The sequence below is a fragment of the Pyxicephalus adspersus genome, chromosome 3, assembly GCF_032062135.1.
Source record: "Pyxicephalus adspersus chromosome 3, UCB_Pads_2.0, whole genome shotgun sequence".
In the NCBI taxonomy this organism is placed as follows: Eukaryota; Metazoa; Chordata; class Amphibia; order Anura; family Pyxicephalidae; genus Pyxicephalus; species Pyxicephalus adspersus.
The window spans coordinates 68,362,065-68,379,369 of record NC_092860.1 but is presented as its reverse complement, the minus strand read 5'-3'; the positions used below and the strand labels follow the sequence as shown (position 1 = coordinate 68,379,369).

Sequence of the window (17,305 nt, the reverse complement as noted above, 5' to 3'; positions counted from 1 at the left end):
CCTGCCCTTTTCTATTCGTAAACAACCTAATTTCATCCAAGCAGGCTACAAATCTCTCCAGGACTCATCCTCTGCTCAGTGACCGGACATTATTGTACATAACTAAACAACGCCTAAACCTCCTCAAGAAGTGCTTGAAACTGTTGAAAATTCTAGCCATGATGAAGTTCACCATTTTTGTGACATCTTTGAGGACATTGTCAAATGTTTTGCTGCTTTCCTTGGCACAAAAAGCTTCTTGATGTATAATACAATTGAACTGAATGACTTGATGTTTTGTTTCTTTACCAAAGAACTGTATGAAACCAGATGTTGCCCCCACCATAGGTGCCTCATCTCTAGTAATTGAAGTCACTTTTTCTGGTCTTATGTCTTATGTGACAAAAAAGCCTCCATCACAGCATTGTAGATATTTATCCCTTGTGTTATTTCAGGCAAAGACACCAGTTTCACCAGCTCTTCTGTCATGATGTCATGATGTCAACATGATGTCAACATGAACATGATGTCAACAACAGCTGAAAGCAAAATTACTGCTAGCCTTGCTTGAATATTTATATCTGTGATTTCATCCAAGCAAGTCAGTGGTGAGCTGCTGAATACCATCTGCTGTACATGCGTTGGACCTACTTCTTGGGGAATTTGCATAAATAGGAGGAAGGGGAGGTGTAGCGCACATTTCCCATACACAGGAGGCGATCATCCATACAAGCTCTCATTTTCCCTTTAGCAGGAGCCCAGGTTGGTTCCTATTTGCAGCAGCCAATATAAAGCTGCCCCTGACAATTCCAGTAAAATGAGTGGCATGTCTGTCCTGTCCTTTCATAAAGCACACACAGAGGTCATAGAGAGCTGAACCATGCATACCAACCTATCCCAGCCGAGCATTACACAGGTCATGTGATGTTGGGTAAATGCAACCTGCTGCTATGCAATGACGTTGTAACTTTTTGTGTACTAAATGCACAGAACAGAATGTCATTCATGCAATGTACAGTAATCGCACTCTATGACAGAACCAATCCAAAACTCAACACCAGCAATGAACAGCAATCTGATAAGACTGATAACCTGATAAGAACATGAGAAGAGCTTGCTGGATCAGGCCAATGACCCATCTAGTCCAGCTCCTGTATCTCACAGTGGTCCACATCTAGAGGTAGCACTTTCCTATGAGGTCAACTAACCTGTGATGGACTTTTCTTCCAGAAGTTTGTCCAATCTCATCTTAAAGGCATCTAGGCTAAATGCCATCACCACCATTATTTTGAACGATCGTATAGTGCACGATTCTGTACATTCTGTAAAGATAGGATCGTTCAAATATGTTCCACCAATAATGTACACGCACTAGATATGATCGCTTGAGCGATGCAGGTAGTGAGGTGTACTAGAGAAAGTGTACTGCAGAACCTTCCACGATCACTGAATGACCGTACATACGATAGATTGCGAACGATCATCGCCCAATCAGATCCGCTGGGACGGTCGTTTGTTTCCAGCGACTTTCCTCGTACATTGGCCAGTCGTTGTGCACTTTTTTTTGTTAAAGATTATCTGTCTTCAATCGTTTATTACCAACAACATCTATTGCACGTGTGTACGTAGCCTAAGGCAATGTCACTGAGACAGAAAATGATCAACATCTTCTTAGTAGGGTGCAGAAAGCAATAATAATAATATTAAATACCCTCATAGGGGTTTTAACCTTTCCCTACTGTATGCAAGACTATAAAAAATATATAATGCCTGGGCATACACTTTAAATATTTCAATTATCTTTCAGTCTAATCAGTGCAAGAGAGGACATCACTGGGTAAATCAAAAAGCAGCCCAGAGTGAAGCTCAAGGGCTCGCTCACATTACAGGAATGCAGGAAGTTTTGCCAAACGCTTGCAAATTGCATAGCAATGCAGCAGATTGCACACAATTTTTTTTAAAGCACTGTGGTCAGCAACACACAAATATAGGGTTCATAGTAGCACATTTGAAAGGTTTGTTTGGAAGGGGCATTAACAAAGAATGTCAACCCAGCATAACAACATTAGTGCTATTCATTGTTTCTGGAAGAAACACAACACATAGGTGTGACAAGCCCTATATAAATATGCAGAGGGTGTTGTTTTGTTTTTTCCTAAGTATCACTATAGCCACAGAACAACTATACTGCTGGTTCAAATTATTTGTTTAAAATTCGGTTCCTCTGCATTTTTTAAACTAGCTATATATAAAAAGTCTCCGCTAACATTATATTTAGAGCCTCTGCGGATTTCCAAAGAGCAATTACATTCAACAGACACTTACCTATTACCACAAGCTTTGCTTTCACCTGGTCCTGACTGGGTATAGCCCACTGACTGGTACTCCTGTGTCTGCCTACGCACTCCCTCACTTTCTTCTCTGCCTCTGAACTTTTCCCATTTCAATTCTGGATCTGGACACATCAGCTGCCTCTGCTCCCCACAGCCTGGTATTCTGAGGTTAACTGATGACTCCGGAGAAGGAAAATTCCGCAGCCAGCATGGGCTGACAAAGGGACAATGGCACGGCCAATGGAAGGCCAGCTGGGACCTCATCTATTGTGATGTGGGCGGCAGGCATGCCATAGGTTCACCACCACTGCTATATACTATTCATATTTTCCCTTCATCCCTTATTGTGAATGTTCAACTGCTTTTATACCCATTTGAAATTCTCTATTTATAATAATTTTACATTTCTCTTACCAAAGAGTTTGGTATTGTATTCTATATTATATTATTTTAAATTTCTACATGTTAAACCTTTTTACTTCTTTTGTATATTTGATAAATTATATTGTAATGTAGAATATATAAATTCAATTCATCTCAACTTTTTCCCATTCAAAAATAAGTAGTTTAGGGACCTTAATCAATATTAAAAAGATTAAAACATGCCTTTATTATTAAATTACAAGTAGTATTACAAATGCAAATAGCAATTGTCACGCCTACCTCTTCCTTGCTAAAGCGCAGACACGTCTCTCCTGCGCATGCAGGCAGTTCTGACTCTGGGCGTTCCTACGCTAGCAAGCTTTATCAGCTTCGCCAGCCAATAAGGAAATAGACTCTTTCATCCCTGGCTTTTTAGCTAGCTTAGACACAGCACTCAGTGTTCGTGCAACGTGTCTCTGGCTAATTCAGTGTTCCTCTGTCCAGTTCCTGCGTTAACCTCACGTTATCCATTCTGTTGGTTCCCAGACAACTTCCCTGAGCTGTTCCACTGTTCCTGTTTGTCTGTGGATATTCCTGTTGTCACCTGTGCCCCCTGTTGCTTCCAGTGTCACCTGTGTTTCCTGTGTCCGCAGTGGCCCCTGTGTCACTGGTGTCTGTCTCATGGATCCCAGGTAATTGACCCCTGGCATGTGATCTGACCTCTCTTGCTTGCTGCCTGCCTCGACCCCGGCCTTCTTAGACTATCCTTCTGCTTTGCACAAACCATGACCTTCCTCAGCAGACCCCAACCAATTCTTCATCCAGAGGCTAAACACCCAGGAAGCTACCCAAATCCAGGTCCTTCGCCAGCTTCATACCCTTACTACTTGCCTGGATCTGTTTTTGGTATTCTCCGATGCACCTGCTGAACCTCGAGTCCAGGTCCAATCTTCTGCCCTCCCAATGGTTTCTGCGCTTCACCTGCCTCCCCCCCAGCAGTTCTCTGGGGATCCCAAGACCTGTCCTGGCTTCATTAACCAGTGCAATGTGCATTTTGAACTACAGCTTTCCAGGGAGGCCTTGGCATGGGCGTTGCCACTATGGGATTGTAAGGATCCAGTGACTAACAGCATTGAGGCCTTTCTAGCCCTCTTCAAGCCTGAGCCTCCTCAGCGGCCAGCGCACTCCTTGGTCTCTGCCAACAGTCGCTCACTGCAGGACAGTTCACAGTCAAATTTCGAATGTGGGCAGCTGAGCTCCCCTGGAACATTGAGGTCCTCCATGCTACTTTCTGTCTGGGTCTGTCAGACAACAGCAAGGATGAGTTAGCTGGTTCAGATCCCCTCCTCTTTGGATGACCTGGTTTTCCTTGCCATCAAGATTGATATTTGTTTTCAGGAATGATTCTAGGAGAGATCTCGCTCACTTAAGGGTTACTCACCCCGATTAGCACCATCATTTCAATGGCCTCTGGCACCTCCAGCCCCTCCTGTTTCTTCTTCTGTGGAAGAACCCACGCACTTGAGTCTACCACATCTGTCTTCAGAAGAAAGGTCCCGGCTCTTATTTATAGGCCTCTGCATCTATTGCGGACAGAAAGGCCACTTCATTAAGCTTTGTCCACAGAGGCCAGGACTTCACTGCCTAGCAAGCTCTGAGGGGGGCATGCTAGGTCACTCTTGGCTACCGTCCACACAGCACCCCTCCATAGCTATTCAGCTTTGCCACAACAATTCCACGCTTTCCCTTGAGGCCTTCATCGACTCTGGAGCAGCTGGAAATGTCATTTCAGACACCTTTATCAAGGAATCCGCTTTGCCTATGGAGCTGTTATCACAGCCTCTGCGAATCTCTGCGGTGGATAGGATCCTTCTTTCCTGTGGACTTATCCTTCCAGATTAGACCCATTGTAATGTCTGTTGGTGTGCTACATCACAAAACCATAACTTTTCAAAAACCATCACAAAACCATAATCCCTCTGCAGTCATCCTGGGCCTCCTATGGCTTCAACTACACCCCATATTGGCTTAGCGTTTCTTGTGTCATTCCAAATGCCTGACCAAGCTCACACCTTTCAGGCCTCATGCTCTCTCCACTCCTGAGGTTGCACCATCTATTCCCAGTCAATATATGGATTTCAAGGATGTCTTTACCAAGCGCAAGGCTGAGCAACTACCTCCCCACCTGTCCTATGACTGTGCGATAGACCTAATTTCTAACTCCACAACTCCAAGAGGTTGGGTATACCCACTTGGTCTCCCTAAGACACAGGCAATGAGCTAGTATATTAAGAAAATCTGGAACTGAGATTTATACGTAAGTCCACTTCCCCTGCTGGGGCAGGGTTTTTCTTTGTCCAGAAAAATTATAGGACTCTCCGGCCATATATTACCACGATCTGAATGCCATCACCATAAAGAACTGCTACCCTCCGCTGCTCATTCCTGAGCTCTTTGACCATCTTCATGGTGCGCAGATCTATACCAAGCTAGACCTCCGAGGTGCATCAAGGAGGGGGATGAGTGGAAAACAGCATTTTACACCAGAGATGGGCATTATGAATACCTTGTGATGCCCTTCGATCCCTGTAATGTCTCGGCTGTTTTCCAAAACTTTGTTAATGAGGTGTTTTGAGATCTTTTATATATCTGCGTTGTTGTCTATTTGGATGACATTCTGGTTTTTTCTCTAGCCTACTTACAGACAAGTCTTACAATGGTCTTACAATGGCTGAGAGACAATGGTCTCTACGCAAAGGCAGAGAAGTGCATGTTTGAACTCCTTCCTCTAAGGAAGGCCTCTGACAAGGTTGCTGATATCTCCAACTGTCCACTGCCCTGCAGTCTTAAGGCTACTCAGCGCTTTCTGGGTGTTAGGAAATGCTCATCCGTACGGCGACTCTGTACTGTGCACCATTGTGGTATAAAACACTGTCTGTTCTGTCCAGAAATGTCATTTGCAGCAGCCAGGGGAACTAAGATACCAGCAGCCTCTGCTTCCCTTTAGCTGTGCAGCCTGATGGATTATGGCATCCCCCGCATCTGTTGTTAGGCTATGCACAGCTGAAGGGAATTTTAGAAGCTGATCAGCTCCTGACTCAGTCCTGCACTGCTATTGGCTGATGGGATTTTAAAGCCTCTCTGCTCCCAGTCACCAGTGCCTGTTGTAGCGTATATCTTGGCTAATCTGTGCTGAAGTGTGTTTTTTCGTCTGATTTTCTGTTGCTGACCTTGCCTGCTTCTGACCTATCATTTGTACGCAGCCTGGACCGACCTTTTGCCTGTGACCCGACTCTGTTTCTGTTTTGCTCTTGTGTACTTCGTTTGTTGGACAGATATTCTGTGTATGACCTTGGCTCTGTATTCTGGACTTGTCTCTGTTGGAATCTTGGTACTGCTTTATCTGTGGGCTCCTGGCTTGCTGCCAGCCCATTCCCAGACACCATCGCTTGCGCAGTAAGTCCTGGGGGAAACCGAGTGCTGGGAGACGCAATCAGTCTCCCGAGGCTGAGCGGGGGCTTACTAAAGGTGAAGACTGACCCTACATCACGAGGGTCACTCCCATCAAGGCACTGACTCGGAAGGATGCTGATGCTAAGAACTAGCTCTCTGAGGCTATTGAGGCTTTTCATATCCTAAAACAGGCCTTTCTTTCTGGCCCAGCACTGGTTAGGCCAGATGTCATTAAGCCCTTCGCTATAGAGGATGATGCTTCCTCCGCCGATGTAAGAGCTATTCTCTTCCAGATCCCCACCGGAGCTCGACGCCCGGAATTACTCCTCTGGGGACAGGGAGCTCCTAGCCCTCAAGCTCGGTCTGGAGGAGTGGCAGGACCTCTTGGAGGGTTCGCCTTACAAGGTTACTATTTTTACTGACCATAAGAACCTCTAGTACCTACAATCCGCTCCCCGCCTCGACCCTTAGCAGACCAGTTTGTCTTTATTCTTTTCTCGGTCTGATTTTTATCATTACCTTCAAACCTAGTTCCGCTGACTTCCGAGCTGATGCTCTTTCTCGCTCCTTTGCCCCACAGGATTCCAGGACTGCTGCATAGTCATAGTTTATTATCCCTCCTGCCCGCATTCTAGCCTTGACCTCTATCTAGGATTCTGCTATTTCTCCGGGTAAAACCTTAGTGCCACTACAACTTCACACCGGAATGTTACGATGGGCACATGATTCCAAACATTCTGGTCATCTGGTCTATTCACATTTCACTCCCATCTGTCCTGGTGGCCCAACCTTCGGAAGAATGTGACGGACTATATCAAGGCCTATGCTGTCTGCTCAAACAAAGCTGTTTACCTGTGCCTCAGCGGGTCTGCTCCTTCCCAAGGAAGTCACCTTTCCAGTGTCACCTTTCCATGGATTTCATTACAGATCTTCCACTTTCCAATGGCTGTACTGTTATTTGGGAGGTTGTGAATCGCTTTTCCAGGATGGCCCACTTTGTACCCCTTCCTGCTTTACCATCAGCAGCTGCGTTCGTGCCAAACTTTATCCGTGAAATTTGTAGGCTCCACGGTTCAGTTTACCTCCCGCTTTTGGAAAGGCTTCTGTAAATCCTTGGGCATTTCTGCTGAGTTTTCTTCAGCCTATCACCTGCAGACTAATGGGCAGACGGAGTCAACCAGGCCATGGAGCATTATCTACTAGCTCTTGTATCTGCCCACCATGACGACTGGGTAAGTCTGCTACCATGGGCGGAGTTTGCCCACAATATCCGTGTCAGCACCAGTACTCAAGAGTCTCCTTTCTTCATTGTCTACTATTTGATTTATTTTGATGACTACTATTTGATTTGTTTTGATGACTCAGTTGTTTTGATATGCTAATGTTATTTACCCTTGGTACTGCCTTAAATCTAGATCAGTGGTCGCCAACTGGTGGTCCGCAAGATAATTTTGGTGGTTTGCGGCTCTGGCTGGTGCCCTCCTGAGCGGTGTCAGGAGAGGGATCCTGCTGGCGGGGTGCGCCGGCCAGAGCCGCTGACCACATTCCCTATTCAAATCCTTGGCTCAGGGAAGTGGGCGGGCTGTGTCCCTGGACACAACCCGCCCACTCTCCCATCGCAGGTTCAGATCTGGGAGAGGAGAGTGGGCGAGGGTATGTCATGATGACATCACTACGGGGGATGTTTCTCCCTCTTTGATTGACAACCAGGTCCCAGCGCATGCGCGATCAGGAGCCGGTAATTTTAGTGGTCTGCAGAACTGATAAGATTGGCGACTGGTGGCCTCAATGGTCACATAGCAACTCAGAGATCACATTATCTGCCCCGACAGTAGGTTAGTGTTCATGAAGGGGCTCCTTAAAGGATGCTTGTTTACCTTTGCCACTGTCTATCTTCCCAACACCAGTCATGCCACCTGCTTGGCCCAAATTCTGGACACTCCAGAGAAGTTCAGAGAGGGTTTTCTTATTTTGGGCGGAGATCTTATCTTCACTCTTGCTCATGCTTGACACGTCTCGCAGCCCACGTAAATCTCTGCTACGCACCTGCAGTAAAGTTGGTAAATTGCTCTCCAGCTTCCAATTAATGGATGCATGCAAAATTTTCAATCCTGCAGGGCGTGACTTTACTCCTCTCCCCATCACTCCTAACCGAGGATAGATAATTTCTGGCTACCACATTCTGAATTACATAGAGCTGCCTCATGTGATATTGGTTCGATAACCCAGTCTGATCATGTTCCAATCTCATCTGTTAGGATAGCACACCTAATACCTAAATCATGAAATTGAAGCCTGATTAAATCGCTCCTTCAGGACACAGTCATGGTAGCAGATGTCTCTTTTGAGCTAACACATTATTTCCAGACTAACAACATGCCTGACAGTGACTTGCCTTACTTGTGTGGGAAGCCAATAAAGCGGTGGTTTGTGGCATATTTATTAAGCATTGGACGAGACTGAAAAGAGCAAACTAACAAGAGGTAGACAACCTCTTTAACCAAATCAGGACCCTAGAAATATCCCACAGGGCTACTCATGACCCCATTAGGGGTAAAGAGCAACAAGTTTTATGTGAGAAACTTTCTACACTTTGAATAAGGCCAAAGCCACATTAGCTAAATGCAGGAGGAAATTTTACGAGTATGGCAACAAAATGAGATACATGCTAGCTAAGGCTAAAATTGCCTTTTTGTACCATTTCTAAAGGGTAAAGATGGACAAAAACTATTCCAAACAAAAGACATAACTGAGTCCTTTTGCTGGTTTTACGAAGGCGTATATAACATCACAGGTTCCCCACTCTCTGCCCAGACAGCGAACAAACTGGAGGCTATTAAAGCCTACCTGACCAACTCTCAGATGTCCTCCCTTTCTGCTGCAGGCAGGGAGGCATTGGAAACACCGATTACAATGGAGGAACTCTGCCAAGCCATACAAGACACTCCAACAGGTAAGACACCAGGCTCAGATGGCTTACTTTTATCTTACTACAAGTACCCATTTTGTTCAAAATAACACCATACCTGAAGGCAATCAGTTCTCCCTGGACTCCCTGCGGGCCACAATCACGGTTATCCCCTCTTTTTGTGGCAGCTATGCCTCATTTCGCTCTTGAAGCAAAACCTAAAATTGGTGGCAACTAGGTTACTTAAGGTCACCCATAAACTTATCCAATATGGTCAGATGGAGTTCATGCACGGCAGGGAGGCCAGGGACACCATGACGAGAGTACTAAACTGCATACAAAATGCCCAATCCAAACAGATTCCCATTATGTTATTATCCACAGACACAAAAAAAGGCATTCAGCCCTGTTAATTGGCAGTTCATGGACCTAACCTTATTACCTTTGGGGCCCGAAATGCATTTATGGAACAGGGCAGTCTACTCATGCCACACTGCCACAGTGTGGGTGAACGGTGTACACTCTACCCCACTCCACATCTTTAATGGCATAAGAGAGGGCTGTCCATTGTCCCCTCTGATATTAATTTTGACCTTAGAGCCATTACTCTGTACAATATGGGATTCAGGTTCTATTGGAGGTCTGGAGCTAGATCCCAGAAATCAAAAGATTGCCGCCTATGTGGATGATCTGTTGTTTGCAGTCTTTCACTCAACTGTGTCCCTGCCAAATCTGAGTATGGCTCACTGTCAACCTTTAAAATTTATTACGCCAAATCGGCAGATTTAGACATTTCTCCCCCAAATAAGACCTGCACTCAATTGAAATGCTACTTTAACTTCCATTGGGAATCACAACAGCTTTCATACCCAGGTACACAAATACCACGTAACCTCCATGAAGTGTATTCCAATAATATATTCCAAATCCTACCTGTCAAGGTTCCAGGCTCATACTTTAATCATCTCCCCCAAGATTTTTAAGTTTATATGGCAAAACAAGTCACCCCAAATCAGTAGACTCCTGACAATGCGATCCAAAGCAGTGAGGGGTCTGGGGGTCCCCAACTTTTTTTATTTTTATCTGGTAGCACATTTGGCCAGGGTAGTTGATTGGTCCCTCACACCCCTGGAACAACTCTGTATCGGAGAAGGGGGGATGTGGCATACACTACCGATACTATACGCCATTCTTCAGACACCATCCCCTTCATACTCCTCTGGGTATTTTGCAGCTTGGGAAGCGGACTTTGGGATCACCCTGTCAACAGAACAGAGAGAAAGAATCCTGCTGTGGACCCACAAAGCATCCATTAGCAATTGATTCCAAGAAGCTAATTTAAATATATTATTCAGGTGGTACTTTACACCTGAGAAGCTTCACAGACATCTCCCAGATGTGCCTGATAGGTGGTGGCAATGTCAGATGGCGGTTGACTCCATTCTCCACATTTTGTGGGAATGCCCAAGTTTGCAACATTTTTGGGCAACAATCAGAGACATTGTCCATTAGATGATGGATTGCCTAATCACTTATGGCCCCGCTTTCTTTCTCATACAACATAATTCTTTTCCCCAGAAAGCCTTCAAGAATTTGATCATTAGGCATCCTATCATGGCAGCAAACTCGTGCATATCTGCATATTGGAGGAAAACTGACCAATTCTCCTATCGTTTGCAAAGAGTTAACGAGATCCAATATATGAAGGACCTGACTTCCTCTATTCGAAGGACAAGTACAAGTAGAATTTTTTTTCAATACGTGGTTCTACTGGTCTCAGTTCACCAACTCTGCAGAATACCACCACCACCTGGGCCCACCTTGATAGGATAAGATTACTTCACAGACCTCCTTTTATGCATCTACAGTGGGATAGTAACATGATCTGCAGTTTAATACCCCCAGCTACTATATGTCATACCCTTCCACGCCCATCTCCTACTCTCTGGCCTTATTATAGCCCCTTTACTGGGTTCATATGCGATGGGCTGTTAACCTCCTTGGTGGTATGAATAATTTAGTATTTTTAAATGTCAAAAAAGTACATTTGACATTACCGCTGGTCCCACCTCCCAACGCACGCACACACATCGCATGCCCGCCCAGCATCTGCATCCCCTAGCCTTGCGTCTCCAATGTTCACACACCGGTATGCAGGGCCAGGGGATCCAAATGCTGGGCATCACCAACGGGTCGCAGATGCCTGACGGACGTCGCCAAGTAGACACAGATGCTGGGCCGGCATCGCTGGAGGAAACCACAGGCTCATGAACACCAGGTAAGCCCTCAATTCTGCCCCGAGTGTGGCTTGGGGTTAACGCTTTTTGTAATAAAATTAAACCCCGAGCCACACTCAGGATTACCCCCAGGGGGGTTATTCCACTTTCCCCATGAAGCTGAAGCCACTGGGCTTCTCTAGTGATTCTAAATACAGACAGTTTGTCAGTTTGTTGTTTAAGTTGATTTTTTAGAATAACCATGCCCTCTGTTTGCTTTGTACACTATTGAAATTATTTTGGTTATTGTATTACTTTTGTCAGTTAATGTACGACTTGTATTCTCTTAAATTGTCTTGCTATGCACATTGTTGTATAAACCTCTGTTATTTTCTGGTGTGTTTGCCTCCCTTCCCTCCCTGGGTTTTTCAATCCTGCTAATGTGTTTCAGGTGTTTACTTTTTTGTATTACCCTTTTCCCCACCCGTTCCTCCCATAAATTTCTAAAAAAAGAATGTTTTTAAAAAAATAAAATAAAAACCTGCCACCAGAAGGCAAGTCTATAAGCATAAGCAATGGACTTATGTCTACCTCCACATTTAGAAAACAGCAAGCTCGGATGTCAAGGGTGGCAACGGCTTGCAGTCTGAAGACTTTGTATACCTGATGCATTATGTTAAACTGTGTTTCTCTCCACAATTTCTTCCTCATGCATTTTCTCACTGATTGGTATCCTTTTATAATTTTGTCTGCTATGTCATCTTTAGAAAAATTATTCTGCCAATTATGCACCTTAGTACGCTGCAGTGGTTTTGTGAAGAGGTCTGGCAGCAAAGGATAAATGAATGATGAGGAATATTAATAATAATAATAATAATAATAATAATAATATTAATAATAATAAAAGGAAGGGAGACTAGACTAATATAGCTATATGTTGTTTTATTGCAGTAAGGTTTATTTGTTCATTTGTGTATTTACTTTCTGATATAACTCAGGATATGGATTTTCTGTTTTACTGCATAGTTTCTTTTTTTTATCATTTATGCTTTCCATCTTAAATTGCCCCTTATGAAATGCACCTTTGTTCACTTACTGTTTCCTGTTTACTCTCTGTAATATTTTGTCATTATGTTTCCTCTATGTTTTGTAGTTTTATAATTTGCCTTATTTTAATCAGTAAAAATGCATTTAAACAAAAGAAAAAAGGACAGTCACTAGAGTGTGAGGTATGGTGTCTTCGACTTGCTTGTCTGAACACTGCCTTATCTAAAGACAGAAGAGAAATATGTATGCTTGAAACTATGTCCTACTAATTTACCACTGGTCAGAAATGCAATATAAGAATCTGGCTAGTGTGGCTTTTCGATTTTGCGGCAGGTGACGGAGTGAAAGCTCTTGCAAAGCTAGCATATCTGAAATTGGTCGTCACATAGACATTCATGTGTCAATAAAAACTTTTAATGTAATAATAAAGCTTTGACTATTTGAGGTAAGTATAGATAGAATATTAACGTGTGCTTTAAAAAGTGAAAAATGTGTTTTATAAAATGAATAAGCTGAAAATCGTTATAATAGCTTTCATTTCCACATACGCAAATGCATTGGGAAGGCGCCACATTCTATTCCAAATCAAAACATAAAGAAAAATGTATCAAATCTGTGTAATTCTTTTACAGATAGGGAAGAAAGGGAAGTATTATGCTGTTAAGAAAAATAGCAATGGGGAGTTCAGTTAGTGAGGTCATTCATTTTGTAAAGTGTCAATTAGGTCCTTATTTAAGGAAGGAAAGCAACAAATGTTGTACATGCTGGTTATTGTTCATTTCTCTCTGAAAATCTGAGTAAAATGGGTTGTTCCAAATATTGTTCAGAAAAACTGCATGTTCTGAAAAAGGGTTGATTGGAGAGAGGAAAACATTTAAAAAAGGGTCGAAAATGTTAGGCTGCTCAGCATAAATAATCTCAAATGCTTTAAAATGGCAACCAAAACTTGAAAGACATAGAAAAAAATGGAAACTACAATTCTAATGGATAGAATAGCCAAAATAGCGAATGCTCTTCCAATGATCAGCTCCAGGAAGATCAAACAAGGTCTAAAGTGAGTACTGTTGCAATTAGAAGATGTCTATGTGAAGCCAAGCTATCGACAAGAAGCCCAGTTTGCCAAAGAACACCTTGACTGGCATAAAGAGAAATAGAGCAACATTTTGTGGACAGACGAAAGCAAGATTGTTCTTTTTGGGTCTAGGGGGGCAGACAGTTTGTCAAATGACCCCTAAACACTGAATGCAAGCCACAGTGAAGTGTGAAGTGTGGAAACAGTGAAGTATGGTGGCATAAGTATTATGATATGGGGATTTTTCTTGTACTATGGGGTTGGGTCTATTTATCACATTCCAGGCATCATGGATCAGTTTGAATACATTGAAATAATATTTAACAGGTCATGTTGTCTTATGTTGAAGAGGAAATGCCTCTTCAGACAGCAGTTACACAACTATTTATTCGTTTAGTGATTCAAAAGAAAACAGTCTTGGAACATTTTTTTTAGTTTATACAGTGAATGTTTGAGTTTAAAAAAAAGAATGCATACTGCTATTGTTTTGAACAGCATAATATTTCTTTACTTTACTTTTTGTAACAAAGTTGAGACATTTTTCTTCATTTTTTGGTTTGGAATAGAATGTGCAGTGTTCCCAATGCATTTGTGTGTATGGACATATAGGCTAATTCAAGGATTTTGTGCTTTATTCACTTTACTAAACACACTGCTATTATTCTGAACACAACTGTACATATCTTACAAGAAAAAGTTTCCGTACACCTTTCTTTTTAAATAATGTCTTGAGGTATTGTCATATCAAACATTTTCAAACTTTGTTGATATCTGCAGTTAGATTCTGCTTTGTTTGCTATGCCATCTAATACTAAAGAGAGGAAAATGTCACAGGTATTCTATCTAACATACTAAACAAACTCTTTTTTTGGAAAACCTAAGAATCAATTAACACATACTAACTCCCAAAAGTGAGTCCTGCCAACTGTACACATCATCAAACCTAGTGGAGTTCCTATCTCTCTTTTAGTTGTGTCAGTCTTTTATAAGTAGAATTATTTTTCAGCAACATGGCAAGTATACACTTACCAGCCTCTTTATTGGGTACATCTTTTCAACTGCTTGTTAGTTCAAATATGTTATCATCCATGTCACATGGTGGCAACTCAATACATGCTGAAGTTTAAACTGTCACTGTGAGTGACAGCTCTTTAGGCCAAAATGCCTAGCCTTGTTAGTGCAAGAGATCAGAAGAAAAAAAGCTGAGGCAATTGAGGTATGCTGAAGAGCATCTCTAAATGCACAGCATGTCAAACCTTGAAGCAGATGGGCTACAGAAGCAGGATCCCTTACCTTGTGCTACTTCTGTCAGCTAGGAATAAGCACCTGATGTTACAATTTTGCATGGGCTCACCAAATTTAGACAAGAGAAGACTTGAAAACAATTGCCTGATCTGAAAAGCCTTGAGTTCTGCTACAACATTCAGATGGTAGGGTCAGAATTTGGTGTGAACATAAAAGTATGGAGTCCTGCTTTGTATCAATGTTTCATGCTGTTGATGGTGTAGTGGATATTTTCTTTGCACTTATTGGACCCCTTTGAGCAATTGAGCCTTGTTTAAATGCCACAGCCTAAGTTAATGTTGTTGCTAACCACATCCATCTTTTTTGTCCACAGTGTACCTATCTTCTCATCTTTCAGCAGGATAGCATGCCATGTAATAAAGCTGTGATCATCTCACACTGGTTTCTTAAACATAACAGTGTGTTAATAGTAACTAAATGGTACACAGACACCACATTTCAATCCCAGTCTTTGAAAGATATTGGGTCTGATTTTTTAAAGCTCTTTAAGGCTGGATAGGATACACTTTCGTCGGTGAAGCTGGGTGATCCATCAAACTTAGAATGTATTTCTTAAAAGTCATTTGTTATTTGTTAGAAAGGGTTTTAAATCCTGGACCAGATCCATTCCAGGTTTGCTGGATCACCCAGCTTCACTGATGAAAGTGTAGCCTCTCCAGCCTTGGAGAGCTTTAAAAAACAGGCCCATTAGGCCCTCTCAAAATCTTTCAGTTAGTTGTATATCTGAAGTATGAAGGCTGGTAGATTTATTAGGCTTTAATGATTTTTGGTCCTTCCACTACTTCTGAAGTGTCTGTTGTTAAGCTCTAAAAGCAGTGGTCTGTAAACACTTCTTTTATATTGGATGTGATGGCACCGGTACTTTAAAAATGCTTTAACCAGTTGCCTGAGAAGATCCCAATTATGTTTTTTTTTCCTTTAAGTTTTCCTCATTGTCCTCCACATACAGTGATGATTTATTTACCTGCCTCAAAACTGCCTTTACCAGCAATAAATAATGTTATTTAGTTTGTTTTAATAGTCTCTACTGAATGTAATTTTACTTTCTTTGTTATCTCTTTCTGACTGATGTTTATCTCAGATCTCGGGACATATCCTGTATTCATAGGGAATGGTCCCAAAAGAATTACTGCAAAAGAGCAAGAGCCATTAAATGTCCAAAAGATGTTAAGGGTGAACAGAACACTGTACATCGGAGACAGGTAAGGTGGTGCCTGGGTAGAATTTGTTTGTGGGATTTCCTAAATCATTTGGGAGTAAAGTTACTACAATAAACTATAAATCAGCAAAATGTATACTCCTATTTGGGTTATTGGTTATATTAGTGCCAAAACATACCTATATCAATACATTTCTTTTCTATTTACAGAAATGCTTTCTATCAAATTATGCTGGACTCCAACAGTTTAGAATTGAAATACCAAAAGGTAGGTATTGAAAACTTTTAACCACAATATTCCATGCATCTAATAATATAATAAAATTAATTTAATATAATTAATTCATTTTAATATAATATTAGGAATATTATAATAATAATATAAAATATTGAATGCATCTAATAATTTTGTTGTGCAGTTATTTTATATTAAAAGATAATTGCAAATATAAATCTGTCATTCAAAGTTGATTGCTTCCTTCAAGGTTTGTTAATTCATAATTGTTTTAGGTTTCTGCATTTGTGAAACTTTCTCTATTAATAATTTTTTTTTATAAGTGTTATTATATAGTTATTTTTATCCATATCTTTGAAGGTTTGGAAGAACTTTTTTTTACCTAGTATGCATATCTGTTGTTGAAGCCAAGATATAGGAGCTTCCAATCATAAAATAATATCTTAAGAAAGGGTGTTTCTCTAAGTACACATTGTTTAAGGTACAAGGAGAATGCTTCACAATTACAAAACTGATCATAACGAGCAACATTTTTCACTGATTTTTTAAAATGGTATTCAAAAATAATTTCAGCTCTTGCATATTTTTACCCAATATAAATAAAATAAATGTTTTATATTTCTGCTGTATGCATGTTTACTTAGCATCCACTTTGTCTTTATTTAAAATATTGGATATATTGCTATGAAAAACAAATTTTATTTCAATGCAATCCACAAACCAGAAATTTTGAAAAAAAACTTTAAAATGCACTGTTTTATATATTTTATGTGTATGTCAAGCTGTTTATTTAGGGTGAGGAAACATTAGAACCCCTCCCAAATGTTTACTGCTTCCTAGGCCTCCATTAGACAGATTTGTCCCCACTTCCTGTCCTTCTAACAACTGTTTTGTCAGAAAGGAAGTGAGGGAGCATCAGCAGCATGACATACACATACATAAAAAAAGAAGAGTTGATAGAGAGTTAGTTAAATCACCAGCTCTTCAGTGGCATATCAGGGCAACTAGAAAAGAAAAGAAGCTGTAGGCCACAACAGATGGTTGTGACTGCTTTTTTATCTTCTGCACTGCAGAAAATAAATATTTAATTTTCTTAACCTCCTGAGCGTTACACTGAGGTCTAGATTTCTGTATCAAAAGTGATCCATCGTTTTTCATGAAATTTTTTTTTTAAATTGTAGACCTGTAACTTACAGAAATATGTCCGAACAGGGGTTCTAGTAGATATTATGAAT

At 41.6% G+C, this 17,305-nt stretch overlaps 1 protein-coding gene across 6 annotated transcripts in view; it reads left to right on the top strand.

Annotated features, from left to right (window-relative positions):
- SEMA6B (semaphorin 6B) overlaps positions 1-17,305 on the top strand; it is a 251,243-nt gene that overhangs the window by 30,641 nt on the left and 203,297 nt on the right. For 5 of the 6 annotated variants that reach the window (XM_072405057.1, XM_072405051.1, XM_072405056.1 and 2 more), the window contains 2 exons: positions 15,758-15,878; positions 16,046-16,103. In XM_072405057.1, coding sequence (XP_072261158.1) covers positions 15,758-15,878; positions 16,046-16,103 — 179 coding nt within the window. The remainder of the gene's footprint in view (positions 1-15,757; positions 15,879-16,045; positions 16,104-17,305) is intronic. The other variant, XM_072405052.1, reaches the window with a different exon arrangement.